General features: G+C 48.5%; 1 protein-coding gene across 8 annotated transcripts in view; it reads right to left on the reverse strand.

Annotated features, from left to right (window-relative positions):
• Positions 1-15,139, reverse strand: part of VANGL1 (VANGL planar cell polarity protein 1) — a 61,783-nt gene that overhangs the window by 38,122 nt on the left and 8,522 nt on the right. For 4 of the 8 annotated variants that reach the window (XM_083481841.1, XM_083481838.1, XM_083481839.1 and 1 more), the window contains one exon: positions 6,676-6,910. In XM_083481841.1, the coding sequence (XP_083337967.1) occupies positions 6,676-6,746 (71 nt within the window). In that variant the 5' untranslated portion in view covers positions 6,747-6,910. Of the gene's footprint in view, positions 1-6,675; positions 6,911-11,309; positions 11,893-15,139 lie in introns of those variants that run through there. The other 4 variants (XM_083481840.1, XM_083481834.1, XM_083481837.1 and 1 more) reach the window with 3 other exon arrangements.

Here is a 15,139-nt window from a genome sequence, read left to right on the forward strand (position 1 = left end):
ACACAATAGCTCACGGTGCCCCCCCCCCCGCAAGCAGCGCCGCTCGCAAAAGCAGTGCTGGGTTCACAGGGGCCAGGCTGTACGCCTGTTGCTTCAAGGACACAACAGCTCGAGACCCGGCAAGGCGCCATGATGTGCCCTCCCCCCAAAAAATAAACTGGGCCTGGGGCGATGGCCCCCTCAGCCCCCCCCCCACTGCTTGGTAGAAATTATTGTTTCAAGGGATGGGGAACAAAGTAAGAGAGTTAGGACAGCACTCAAAGAGAGAAACTTAAGCAGGGGCGCCGACTTATAAAAAATATTGGGGGAGCCCGCGAAAGCTCATGAATAATAAATAAGCTCATGAATATGCAGATAAAGTGGCGCCGCCTCCTCGTGAGCGAATAGGGGAGAGCGTGCTGCGCCTATTAATCAGCTCCGAAGGAAATTGGGTGGAGCTTTTGCTCGGGAGGGAGGGCAGGAGGCATGCAGCCCGACCCTGTGCATTTTGGGCTTGGGGAGGGGCGGCGGTGGCGCTCTGCTGGAGGGGCGCCCGAGATTATTGGGGGGGCAGAGCCCCCCCAAACGAATTTTTGAGGGGGCTCGGGCCCCCTCAGGCCCCATGGAGTCGGCGCCTATGAACTTAAGTGACATAGAGGGAAGGTACAAGTTAAGGGAACAGCTACTGGGAACTGATTATGCACAAAAGGTAAAGAGAGAGGAGGGTCAGAGAGAGTTGGCAGAAAAGAAAATTATTTGTTTCAGAATACTCCTGCTCGATCCTTAATGATAATCAACACCACTTGAAACAAGTATCCTGTTACCCACCTGTAAAGAATTACATCTCCTGTAGTAAAACAGGCAAGTCGAGGGGCACAGAAAGCCCATCCCCTGAGAGACTATGTCTAAATTCAAGGGGGCCTATGGACTTCTGACACTATATAGTTAACTGTCATATTTTTTTTTCTTTTGTCAAAGTTGAAAAAGGAAAAATGGATCAACGGACATGGAACCAAGTAAGAGAGTAGGGAGAGAAACTTAGTGAAATGGAGAGAAGGGCACAGATTACGAGAAAAGCCATTGGGAAGTGTTTCTGCAGAAAAAATATAGAGAGAGACCAGGTGGATCAGAGAGAGTGAGGAGTTGGAAAAAAGCTTGTTTAGAGATGAAAGAAGATAAAACTCCTAGCAGAGAAGAATGGCAGATCAAGTTGATGGATTACGCCAAAATGACCGGAAGAATCAGAAATCAGGAAGACCAAAAATTTTATAAGGAATGGGGAAAATTTGTAACTTATCTTAAAAACCATTGTAAACAGTTAAAATCATTAATAGGATTGGAATACCACTTGTAGTTTAATGGTGAATTTTAGACATAATGGGGAGGTAAAAGAAGTTGGATTATCATAAAAGATGCAGGAGGAAATGATTACCAATAGGACCCACAAAGGGGAGGAGGGAAGTCCAGGAGATTCTTTGGAATCTTGTTTTTATGTGGTAAGTTGGACATGTGACTGAAAAATTTGTTCAAATAGTTGTTTTATAATACATAGTTGTCAGAGCTGCTCTCAGATCCTAGCTCACAGAGGATCACGCTAGCCAGCGTTCACTTTATAAAAGTCTTTATTGAGTTACAGTTTCCATTTCCAAGCTGCTGCGTGCAGCTCTACGTCTTATAGCTAGACCGGCGAAGCTCCGTCTGAGTCTCCGCCCCTTGTACACCAACTTAATACCCTCGCCTTACTCCACCTTTTCCGCCTGACCGTTCTCCTCTGGGTCCCTCTGCCCCCCGTGGTCTCTTCCTTCCTGGACTCTTCTGACGCTGACCCCCCGGACCCTCCTGTCTCCTTGCGTCGGGCTTTAGGACCTGGCTCCCTTTCCGGGCTGCTCACTGCGCCGCCTTCCGGTGCATTTGAACTTGGCGCGCGCGCCCAACCTTCCACTTTCCGCTTGACCGTTTCTTCGCTCTCCGATGGAGGTGTGGCCACTCCTGACTCATGCCCTCCCCCCTGCTGCGAGCTGCCAGAGCTCGATACCTGGCGCCTTTCCTCCCCACTGCGCTCTGTTGGTGACGCTGGCCCCGATTTCCAACTGCTGCCCTCTGAACCCTCTCTGGACCCTTCTTCCTGGGGTGTCCCCCTAAGCTCCCCCCTTGCTCTGGCCACTGGCGCTCCTTTCTGTGAATCTTCTGATTCACTGGACAGGCTCGGAGATCTCGGGTCATCGTCGTCACTCATCTTTTCTTCGGACTCCTCCCCCTCGCTCTCTGTTTCCTCCCTTGCCCTCGCCTCTGCTCCTGAACCCCTGACATCCATCCCCCCCTCGAAGCCCCCCGTTCCCCCCTCCCCTCCTTCTGGTGCGGGAGCTGGGTGCTGCAGTGTCATGGGGACGAATGCCGGATACAGTTCGCTCCCCTTGGCGGGCCTCCAACTGAAGACTTCCGGTTCTTCCTCCTGGCGGAGGTGTGGATTGCGCACGCGCTGCTTCTCTGGGAACGAAGGAGTAGCCTCTGGCAGGTTCGCGCCCTCCACGCCCTTCGTCCCTGCTCCATGGACGTTCTTCCAGACGCACCCCAACCGCCAGCGCCCTCTGAACGATCTCCTGCGTGCTCCGGGGTCTCTCCCCCCTCGCGATTTCATCTTTAATCGAGCTGTGCAACCCCTCCCAAAAGAGGTCTCTTACAGGGGCCGAATCTCTGTCCCATTCCAGGGCACTGACCAATGCAAAAAAGCGGGCATGATACTGTCTTACACTGGCCCTCCCTTGCTTCAGTCCATGTACCTCCTTCCGGGTAAGATCCACGTCTATGCTTGATAAAAAGCACCCATCCATCGCTTTAATAAAGGCATCCGCATTTTGGAGCGCCGGATCCTTATCTCTCCACAAATTGCGCAGCCATGCTTTAGCATCTCCATGCAAATGGGACATGATAAACCCCACCTTCTCTTGCTCATCTCTAAAGTCCTTGTCCAGCAGTTGCAGGGCACACTTTATATCTGCTCTAAAGTTGGGGTACTGTTGTAAATTCCCATCGAAGTGAGAGACTAGACCGCCTGTTCGTCTCCCCAACCCAATCCCCTCCGGTCTGGGTGTCAGTTGCCCTTGCTTCGTAAGCATTTCCAACCTGACCTGGAGATCTCTGTAGGCGGCAGCTGTTTCCTCCTCTCTCTTCCTGGATGCAAGTATCTCGGCATTCAGTTGTGTCACTGCTTCTCTGAGATCCGCTATCTGCTGTTCAGCCGTCATCTTGTCTGCCGTTCGTGAGCTCGCTAGTAGGCACCAGCCTTCTCTCCTCTCCGCGAGGCTTTAGGTGCCCACAACGTGAGACGGAGCTTACTGTCAGAGCTGCTCTCAGATCCTAGCTCACAGAGGATCACGCTAGCCAGCGTTCACTTTATAAAAGTCTTTATTGAGTTACAGTTTCCATTTCCAAGCTGCTGCGTGCAGCTCTACGTCTTATAAGCTAGACCGGCGAAGCTCCGTCTGAGTCTCCGCCCCTTGTACACCAACTTAATACCCTCGCCTTACTCCACCTTTTCCGCCTGACTGTCCTCCTCTGGGTCCCTCTGCCCCCCGTGGTCTCTTCCTTCCTGGACTCTTCTGACGCTGACCCCCCGGACCCTCCTGTCTCCTTGCGTCGGGCTTTAGGACCTGGCTCCCTTTCCGGGCTGCTCACTGCGCCGCCTTCCGGTGCATTTGAACTTGGCGCGCGCGCCCAACCTTCCACTTTCCGCTTGACCGTTTCTTCGCTCTCCGATGGAGGTGTGGCCACTCCTGACTCATGCCCTCCCCCCTGCTGCGAGCTGCCAGAGCTCGATACCTGGCGCCTTTCCTCCCCACTGCGCTCTGTTGGTGACGCTGGCCCCGATTTCCAACTGCTGCCCTCTGAACCCTCTCTGGACCCTTCTTCCTGGGGTGTCCCCCTAAGCTCCCCCCTTGCTCTGGCCACTGGCGCTCCTTTCTGTGAATCTTCTGATTCACTGGACAGGCTCGGAGATCTCGGGTCGTCGTCGTCACTCATCTTTTCTTCGGACTCCTCCCCCTCGCTCTCTGTTTCCTCCCTTGCCCTCGCCTCTGCTCCTGAACCCCTGACAATAGTCATTTTGATATGCATTGATAATGGACACCACTTGAAAGAATGACACTTCTGGGATTTCCCACCCCCACAAATTGTTAGATGTAGTGTGGACTGGACAAGCTTAATTAAACCTGGCACAAGTCCCAGTCTGGCCTGCAAGGCCACACCATGTCCAATTGCCGCACTCCTAACGTTCTATGTGACGTCAGCCGTGAGGAAGGAACAGAGGCGTCTACGAAGGGGCTATCAGGAATGTTCCTTGCAGGGACCCCCACTGGGGCTGGAAGCCTGTCTCCAAAGGGCATGTTCTAAGCACAGATCAGCCGATGGGCAGCTGAAGCCAGTTTTACAGGCATCCGATTGAATTCAAACCACCGGCTGAAAACAGAGCGGTTTCGTCCTCTGCAAACTTCAAACGGACTTTAAAAGGAATCACTCAAACCAGCAAGCGCCAGTTACAGCAAGCCCCTTTGGAAATACGTTTTATAGAAAATCTGGGGCAGGGAATTATGCTACGTCTGTGGTTCCCAATTAGCTAATTACTGAGGACCCCCGATTTTTCAAAAGCCAAGCCACAGACACTCCCCCCCAAACTTTTTGAAAATTTTGATAACTCCATGGTAGTTACCTTGGCAGTACCGGAAGTACCGGAAGGGGTTACGTCTGGGTTTTGGTGGTCGCACATGCGCAAAAGCGCTAAATCACACTTTGTGCATGTGCAGAAGCGCCAAATTGCAAGCCGCGCATGCGCAGACGCGCCGCTGAGGTTGCGGACGCTGCGGGTTGCGAACGTACATCCCGCCTGGATCACATTCCCAACCCGAGCATCCACTGTATATATGTCCAGCGATGTAGCAGAATATCACGATGTTTAGCTGCTGATATAGCACGATGTTGAAAACCAGATGTCGCTCATCCCTAATCTGTTTCCTTATTAGGGGCTGACGAAGGAAAGCTGCCCGTGCTGCCAGGGGAAGGTGGTGCCACGGGGCCTTGAAGTGAGGGCAATCAGCTGCCCTGTTCTCCGTCAGCCTGAGGGAGGGCAGCTCAGGTCAGCAGCGTGCTGAGAACATTGTGTGACATCGGCAGTGCCTTGAAATCAGCTGCCCTGCTCTCCCTTGCGTGAGAAGTGATATATTGCTACGTATTGCCAGGTCAAAATTGTTATCGCAGTGCGATTTCAAAACCGATTTTGGCCAGTATATTGAAAAATCGAACAGTGCCAAAACAGACATAAACAGTGCTAAAACAAACATAAAAATTTGATATTACCATGCAAAAAATGACAAAAAATCAGTTGGGGGGAGGCAAGGGATGGGGCCGCAGACCCCCCTGGGTGCATTCCACAGACCCCCAGAGTCCCCGGACCCCTAACTGGGAACTACTGGGCTACTTCAAACTTCTGCAGCAAACAGGAAGATTTATAGGCCTTATGGAAGAACGGGTGCCTTTTTGGACTATTTAAACAAAGATTACAGCATGATGAACTCATGAGCAGGATTTGAGCTATGAGCAGCAGAAGTAATTAGATTATAATATTGTGGTTATGATCTGATTATAGAATACAGGATGCAGCAGAAGGGGAAAAACAACAACTTCTTGGGAAATGGGGTGGGAAGTCGACAAAAATAAGGGAAAATACAAAATTGTTTAAAATGGTGAAATGGAATAAAATATAATTTTTAAAAGGGAATATTTATAAGACAACTCCAGGCACCCTTGGAGGAGGAAACATTTCTAGCTCTGTTACAAGTGAGATTCAGGCCTACTTTTGGCAATGAGACAGCCTTGGTCACTTGCATAATGACCTATGTTGGGAAAAGGAGAGGGGGAATAAGCCTCTGTTGGTTCGCCTTGATCTCTTGGTGCCTCTGAATCCCCCTCACCATGGTCTTTGTCTGAGGAGACTGAGTTGGGAGCAGGGGGCAATGTTTTGCAGTGGTTCTGCTGCTACAGCAAATGCAGGGCCACAACCTTGAGGGGATGCCTAATTCCACTAACAGTCAATCCCTCTTCCTAGGGAACTCTGGGCATTGTGTAGCTGAGGCCTTAGGTATTGCAGAAAGTGGCAATATGATGGAAGATGGCAAAGGGAATGAGGTATCCTGACTATGTGGGTCAAAAGCATTATAATGAAAAGGCAGCATCCTGTCCCCTAGATCACGGGTGGGGAACCTGTGGCCCTTCAGATTTAGGGAAGCTTTTAATGTATGATATTTTAGTGTTTTTTGGTTTCTGTGGAAGCCGCCCAGAGTGGCTGGGGAAACCCAGCCAGATGGGCGGGGTACAAATAATAAATTATTATTATTATTATTATTATTGCTGGACTATAAGTCTCATTACCCGGACCATTGGCCATGCTGGCTGGTACTGATGGGTGCTGGACTCCCAAGAACATCTGAAGGGCCACAGCTATCCCCATTCCAGTCCTGTGTGGAACCAGAGACACAATAAGCAAAGAAAGCATTCAGGGATCGCCCATAGACCGCGCTCTCTTTTTGTGGATTTGTGCTGGAGCATCCACCAAGACAAAAAAGTGTCAAGCAGTACAAAAGTTTCATTCACAACTGAAGGAAGAAGGCAGATTCTAGACCAGATCTGCGATAAAAGTATTCATACCCTTGTCTCTGGGCCTTTTTGGAGTGACCTGAATAGTGGGAATATCCAGAGTAGGTTGACTCAGTATCCATGGTGGAAGAGAAGCCGGGGAACAGAAGACAAAGGAACCCAAGCAGGCCACTAAGTCCGAAGAAAGCGCTGTGGTGGTTGACTCCGATTTTCGATAATCCGCCCAAAATTTTGAGAGAACAGTAATTTCAGTCTTCAGTTCTAGGGAAGCATCTTCAACATAAACCTAGGAAAGTAAATATTAATGAGATGGACTATTAAACACAAACAAATACTAGGTTCTCCTAAAGTGGTGCTTTTCCTGCTTTTGGGGATTAATATTCAAACACTCTGAACCTGGGGTGCCTTTAATAGTTGTGTGTTGAAAATAGGGCTGCCATACGCCTGGATTTTCCCAGACAGAGCCGGGAAACGGGCTTGAAAATGCCGTCCAGGTAGAATTTCTCAGAATTTTTTCTCACGATGAGAGGACGATTGTTACATCTGCTGAAGTCTCCATGCAATTTGGCCCTTAACTATCTGAACATATGAATAAAGAGGATGAAGTCACACCTAGATCTGCTGTATTCTGATCAGTATAGCACTATACCATGCAACATGCTGTTGTTCAATTTGAGGCTTCTCTTGTGCATTTTCTTAATCTTGGATTGGTGATTTTTACCTTGCACACTGGAAGGGCAGGATCTGAATTTAGGAAGTATAATCATTGCGATTTTCGAAAGCTTTTGGTTTTGTTTAATGTGTTCAAAAGATGACCGGGGGGGGGGGGGGGGGAGACGACTGAAGGAAGGTTGTGTTTTACAATGGCCCATACATAAAATAAGACCAAAAAATGAAATGACCATGTAGCGGGCAAAGAAACTGCATACAAGGTGGATAAACTTTTTTTAAAAAAAATATCACTGCGACAGTATAAAGTCAGGATACATTTAGAGTGAGGGTCACAACCAAGAGAAGGGTCTGTTATCAGAATGCTGCAGCCAGGACTCTGGAGACCCCGATCAAAACACAACCCTGCTGTATCACTCAGGACCTGCTAAGCCAATGCAGCAAAGCCTTTCTTATTGATCACCTGGTAGAACTAAAAGTAAAATGCCAAACTAATGTAAGGTTCACTGTGGTCTATGCATGTCAACCTAAACCATCTCTGAACCAGCATTCTGTGTGAACCAGACCACAATGGTTTGGATAATCATCTCTGCTCAATAAGCTGAGATACGAACCAACAAGACTTCTGCCCATGCAAATAGCTCTTTTTGTCCTCCCTCTGTGTCATGAACAATCAAAACAAGAAGTCTATAATTAGCCATAATTACCATTTTGTCTGAAGCATGATTTGGAACAAGCCAGGCTATTATCCGAGACTCGCTATTCTGGGAGTAAGCTCTACTCAACTCAGTGAGACTTACTTTTGAGTGAACACGTCTGCACCATGCTCTAACCAACTGAGCTAAACTGCTTATCATATATAATTGCACTGTAAACCATGGTTTAAATTTGGTTCTATATCTTGCCTTGTTTCATGGCTGGTAACCGCAGTCCCCCGGTTCAGATTAAATGGGGGACTATAGTTCTTTAGACGCTTCCTGACTTGACAGCTCACATCGCAAAGGGAGGGGCAAAGGAGCTACATGTAAGAAGCAAAAGGCTCGTTCATATCTTAGTTTATTAAGCCAATATATGATTCAGTGTAGGCAATGACAGAAAGCGCTGAAATCACCTTGGTCTGCATTGGAGAGGGAAGCTGGAAGCTTAACTAAAAATCTAAAAATATAAAGTTTAGGAGTTAAATTGGTTGGGAAGCATTACAAATATTTATTAGAACAACAAATAATCTTGTGACATTTGGTGTCAATGAATATAGTGAAAACTATGAGAGGCAAAGTGGTCTGGCAGTTAAAGAGCTTGCCAGCATCTCTGAAGGCCATGGGTTCAAGTGCTGCTTATTCTCACACTTGGTGGTCACCTGCAATTCACTCAGCAAAGAAGCAGTACGTGAACTAATGCATCTAGTATCTTGATTCCTGCATTGCAGAGGGTTAGACTGGATGACCCTTTGCCTACCTTTCAAATCTACAATTCTATGATTCTATTTCTGAGTAAAGGACTGCACTGTTACTATAAGGTTTCATGGACATCAGGTGCATTAATGTTGCTTAAGATTCTAACATTGTTAATATTAGTGCTTTCATAAAGAACTTCTGGGGAAAAGTGTTTGCGCTGCTTATTCCAGTCTCTATTCTATACGCAAAAGCACCCTAACCAAACCCGAGTGTGTTTTGCCACCAATTATTAACATCCATCTGCAACTTGTGTGTAAAATGCTGGACTATCCTGCAGCTGCTGCCCTCTGCTGAAAAGCAGAATTGCTTTGCACCCTCAAGAATTAAACACTGAGCACTACAGCTGAATCGCTCTTCTCCATGAAAGCTTATGGCACAATAAATTTTCAGTTGGTCTTTGAAGTCACACAAGACATTTCCCCCCTGATTGCTTTAACAGACTAACATATCAACCTATCTGGAGCTGTCTCTGTTATAAGCTTTTGAATGAAATGGAACTAGGTATCTCTTCTACCACCATTTCTGTAGTCAGCTGGTAAAACGAGACAAGCTTCATCTTGATGATGCCCAATTTAGTTTATTACCTAAGTGGTCCAGACAGCAGCTGTGATGGCGCCCACCTTGAGGAATGATCTCCCTTCCGAGTTCCATCAGGCACCAGCTATTTCAGCCCAAACCCTGGGTGCTATAGCTGTCTATTTTGTGAACCACCATGACATTACTTTTAACTAAGGGTACTGTGTAAATAAGTTATGCAAATAAATGAAAATAAAGTGTAATAATATTCTTCTTAGGCAGATGTAACTCACAACAATACTTTACTAAAGGCACCCAACAGCACAAGCTCAGAGGTTTTTGAAGGATATTCCCTTAATAAAATTGAGCATAACTGATTTCTTCCTTGAGGCTTTACAGTCTTTTCCAGCTAAACAGTCTCAACTGAGACTATTAAATTGGCACACAGGGCTACCTTATAGATGCAGTATTTTCGAACTTGCATCAAACAGCTTGTTTTTACTTAACACCAGAGTTTTACGGGGCAACACACTTTCCATTCATCAAGGGAATATTTTCTCTACTGTAGGAAAGACCTGTTGAATCACTGGTTGCATGCAACCTAATTCTATGCATAATAGCTAAGCAGATTCTGAGGCACACTGGTGTATAACCCAGAACCCACAGTGTAGCTAAGTATTTGTGCAGTGGATTGATTTCTTACATTGTCTTTTCATGCTGATATTTTTGCATTTCCTACATGGAACTCACTCATACAATCAAACAACGGCTTTAGAAAGTACCTAGCATTACTGCAAGAAATCTTGCAATCCCAAATCATAACCAGCACTAGACGTCTGCCCAAGTTTCCAAGCAACCTCCAGGATAGGGTGTTGCTCAAGGCTTTTGCCTGGAATTAGCCTATTTTGGTTAATGACTCCCTAAAACACCATTCACTTTGCAGTAACTGTGCCTGTAAAGAAAGGAATGTGGGAGGAACCAGCCTTCAACAATTCCCCTTGCCAGGCTCACTATGGCAACTTGCGGTGGCACCTCCTGGTAAGCGCGACAAGCAGCCAGCATTCCTCCCAACTCTGGAGCCGCAGAGCTGGGTGGAGATCATCTCGGCAACTACACAGTTGTCCCTGCTGAAAGGGGGAAGGAATCTTTCCGTCCAAAGCTCCAAGGGTAGGAAGTGGTGGCCAGCAACCTGGCTAAGGTGGTGCGAAGGGTCCACCTGGAGACCTCCCATGCCAGCAGCATCCAGTTAGTCACGCTCCCTGTCCTTCCCAGCTTCCAAAGTTGGGAAGACGGCTGGAAGTTGTTTGGCAGCTGCATGGCAAAGGCAGCTGAATAGCCTTGGCCAAGCCGACCAAACTGTTGCCTGCCCACCCCTGCCACCTTTCCAGCTTGAAAGCAGAAACAGCAGATGGATGCTGCTCCCTGAAAGCGCTCTCACTTTCCAGGAGAGGGTCCCAACTGTCCTAGGAAGGGTGGCCAAGGGTGGGTGGGTGGGTGTTGCACACTGCAGCTTGAAGGCAGCAGCCACGCTCAGCCCTGCATGCTTCCTGCTGGCCTTGCAAAAGGCCCCCGGGGCTGGGGGTCCATTGCCACGAGGTGCCCAAGGCAATTTCAAGCAACAGTGCCCCAACCAGAAGGCACTCATCATCGCTGCCCTTCTCCCTGCAGATCAGGGTACATCTCCACTCAGCTAATGCTGCTTGCACCCCCAGAGTTGGCACCAGTCTGTAGCATGAGGTAAAAGCAACCCGTGCCCAGATGCAATGGCAAGGATGCGCCCAAGCGAGCAGAAAAAGTAGCCCCGTGGGTTCTCCTCTGTTCTAGCCCGGAGCTCAAGCAACACCAATTCAGAAGCTGCGGTTCCCGGCCGCCCCGTTTGGAACTGGGCCCCCACCGGCCCCGGGGAAGCGGCAGTCTGGCCTGCTCCTCCCTCCCGCGCAAGGGAGAGGCTGGCGGCGGACAGAGCGGCACTTTCCTCCCGGGGGCCGGAAAGTCCAGTCGGGCTGCGGGCGGCGGGGGAGCCGGGCTGCCGCGCTCCCTTCTCACCCAGCTGCGCGACGGGAGAGGCAGAGCCAAGAGGGTCTCCCCGCAAGCCGCGCGCAGAGGGCGAGAGAAGCGCCGCGTCTCCGGGAGGAGGATCGCGCCGGGCTGGCGAAGGAGAGGGAGAAGCCGCGCCCTGGAGAGGGAGAAGGAGGAGGAAGAGGAGGAAGAAGGCGACTGACCTCTCGCCCGCCGCCGCCGCCGCGCCATCCTGCAGCTCCCGGTGGACGGAGCGCGCAACGCGCCAGCCTCCCCGCCCGCCCGCCCGCCGCCTCCTGCTCCGGCTCCGGCTCAGCTCCAGGCTCCGACTCGGCGGCTGCAGCAGCGGCGGCGCTTTCCGCTTCCTGTGCCCAGGACAGCGCCCCGCCTGCCCGCCCGCCCGCCCGCCCAGACTAGCCCTGCCCGCCTCGGCCTGCTGGGAGCCAAGGCGAGCCTGGCCTGGACGCGCGCTTCCCTCGGAAGGAGCGCTCGCCGCGCAGGAGAGACAGGCGGCCGCCTGGGGGCGGGGAGTTGCCGGCCTCTCGGCGGGGAGAAACGAGGTGCAGCCCGGCCGCGTGCCTGCTTCGTAAGGGCGAGCCAGCCCCGCTCTCCCAAGTCGGGAGCAGAAGGCAGGCTGGGCTGGAAGAGGCTTCCTTGGCCAGCCTGGGCGCGGGCTGCCCTGCCCAAGTCCCGGGTGCGGGGCTTCCTGGCGCCGCCGCGTGGAGAAGGGGGCTTCGGAGGGATCCCCCATTCCCTCCAGATCCGGAATCCCCTGCTCTGGAGCTTGTGGCGAGGAGGCATCACTGAGCTCCACACCAAGGAAGGAGCTCGAGGGTTTCCTGCAAACTATCTTGAAGCTTGTCACCAAAAAAGTTGCAAATGCAAATCAAGACGCTGCTGTTAAGCAACCAGCAATGCAGCCCAGTTTTATTTAGGGTTCTTACTTATTCTCACTGGCCTCAGAGAGAGATTCGGATAAGCAACTTGCTTCTTCAATATGCTGGCAGCCTCAGAGAGAGATCCAGGGATGCGTTCAGTTTACATAATACTGAAAAAAAGACTCCACCTTTTTTCACAGCTTTGTGCATGCCCCTGTTGCACTTGCTACAGTTCTCTGCAAATGTAAACTATTAAGTTTCATACACGAGGCACACAAACATAGCTTTTTATGCACATTAAACATAACTTTTACAAGAATTACAGCTGCAAACTGCCCAGTACAGAGTTACAGACCACGTCACTTCCCTGCCAGGATGGACCAAAGGCAATGATAAGAACTAAACGTCCTCTAGATTTTCCGACGGTGTTTCCAAAAACCTTCACTACCCTCAACTCAAAGGTCCAACCCCATTGCGCAAGAATCTCAGATCCATGGCCTCCTAGTATTTCATAGAACAAATAGATCCAGGAAAGGCTGGGCTCCCAAAAGCACTGGGTGGACAGGATGTGATCCATGACATGGCAGTGGTTATCAGGGAATTCTATATAAAAACTATTACTGTATTGGTCTGAATATAAGCCTCACTTTTTTTCCAAATTTCGACCGTGAAAAGTTTTGCGACCCTACAAAAATTGGGTTTTATGATACCGCTGCTGAAACAGACATACGGTAAAAAAGAATGGGTGTGAGTGCCCGCAGAATTTTATGGGAGCGGCTTATATTTGGGTATTCTCTCTCTTCCCCCCCCCCCTGAATTTTAAAGGTGCAGCTTATATTTGGGTGTGGCTTATATTTGGGCCAATATGGTAAGATTCATGTTTCTGTGCCAGGAAGCAGAGGGCTGAAATATTTTTCAGCCTGTATTTTCTAACATCAAACAGGAAAATTATATTCTCTCTACTGTATATCTTAAGTCTGTTTTTGATTCAAAAGAGATTAGGGACAGCTTTTTAAAAACAACAAAAAACACACACCAAAAACAGATATTACATGTAATCCCAAGGTAAATCTTACCAACTCCATTCTAATAAAGGCAAGGGTAAGACAAGGATGTGTTCTTTATCTGAAGAACACCATATGTCTCTCCCCAAACCATATGTTTGAGATTATCCGGTAGCAGAAATCACTTTGTTTACTATATGCCAACGACACTATTACTTTCACTACTACAACATGCCTGAATGGTTAACAATCAACTGTGATACAACTTCATAAAGTTAGATAAGAAATAAAAACAGACCCTGGATGGATGGGCATGCAATATAACTAGCCAAGTAATAACTTTAGATATCTGGAAGTTGTTCAGTTACCTTGGTCCTTGTCAGATTCAAAATGCAACATCAGAGACACTGAATATTCAAACTGCCCTACAGAGGTTCTAGTATATAAAAAGCAAGCATATACTTTTCATTTTGAATGTGTACAATGCCTGTAGTATTCGTAATGCCTTGAGAATTACCTGAGCCATGGAGACAGGAGACACCAAAGGCGGGCAATTCGAGAAAAGCCTCTAAAATTTGTTGCTTGGGGATGTGAAGTGCTCTCCCAATAGAACCCAGAGCGTGCGCATGACTTGCTGAAACATCTGCTCACAGTCTATCTAACGTTGAGTAAGTGTTGAGAATGTCCTGATCGCATTCTGCTGTTATTTACTGCCCAAAGAAAACCCACCTCTTTGTACAGTGCGTGCACCCGCTGTCAGGGCTAGAACAAGACATTTGGGTACCTGAGATGAGCCACAGATTGGCACCCCACTTTGCCACCGGTTTAGTGAGATGGAGGTGATGGTGTGGGCAAAATTTTGCTTTATCTGGAAAAAGTGCAAAGTCTGACTTCTAAATACAACTCAAATGCGCACCACTTTGTAGCCCTCATGCAATGAAGCACACAAAAATCAAACTGTGGTGTTTTGTGCCCTCTGGAGCTTTCAAGAGGTTACCTGTTTTTAGCATTCCAGTTCTGATACCAAGGATGGTTGTGTGAGCTCTGTGTTGCCCCCTACATAATAACACACTCAGATATTGGCTTCCCCATGAAGCGTACATGGTCACCTTGAGCCAATTACAACCTCTCAGCCAACCTTCCTTACAGGTGTGTTGTGAGGGAAAAACATGTGAGGAAAGGGATTAGGTACAACCCATTTATCTCCAACAGATAAATGGAATGAAATAAAGTTTAAAATAGATACGGTTGGGAGAAACATTATTGCCTTACAATATACATTTCGAAACAAGCTTTCCTCCCTTAGTATGCAAAAAGGCCACCTCTGTGTTGCATGGGGACTTGCAGTGTGCACACATCAACATGTGTTCATGTTGACAGAGAGACGATGCATTCAATATCCAGTCTGGATATGAATTTTACAGATAACCTGGGATGGCAGCTAAGTCTTCCAACCTATGCACACTCCCCTGTGAGTAAGCCCAACTGAACATAGTAAGACACTTCTGAGTAAGCATGTATAGGTCTATGTCTTGAATCCTAAAGACTAGCTGACGTGAAGCAACTAAACAGAGCAGCCACAGAAAGGAAAAAATAAAAAATTAACACCAAGCAACCAGAAACATTTTTTTTTTATGAAATCAAAATGTCTGTGCTCCACCATGACAGAAAAAAGGCATACATTTACTGTATTGAGCTTTCACGTGCATTGTCTCAGAAATCCTTATAGCAATTCTGCATAGGTCAGTGCAGTATTTATTATTCCCACAAAGATTGGTGGAACAGAGGAGGAAAATGATTCAGGGGTGTTACCAAAGAAGAGAAGCAACTGAGCTTTTTATTTCTCTTCCAGTGTTGCCAATTGTAATTATGCCTCAGCAATTCAAAATATGGCAACACACAACAGACAAGTTTATACATGAGGGGAAGAGGGCACGGCTGGGAGCTGGAACTGTACATGGGAGTGTTTGTGGGG

Source organism: Podarcis liolepis (genome assembly GCF_965112155.1).
Source record: "Podarcis liolepis genome assembly, chromosome: 17".
Classification (NCBI taxonomy): Eukaryota; Metazoa; Chordata; class Lepidosauria; order Squamata; family Lacertidae; genus Podarcis; species Podarcis liolepis.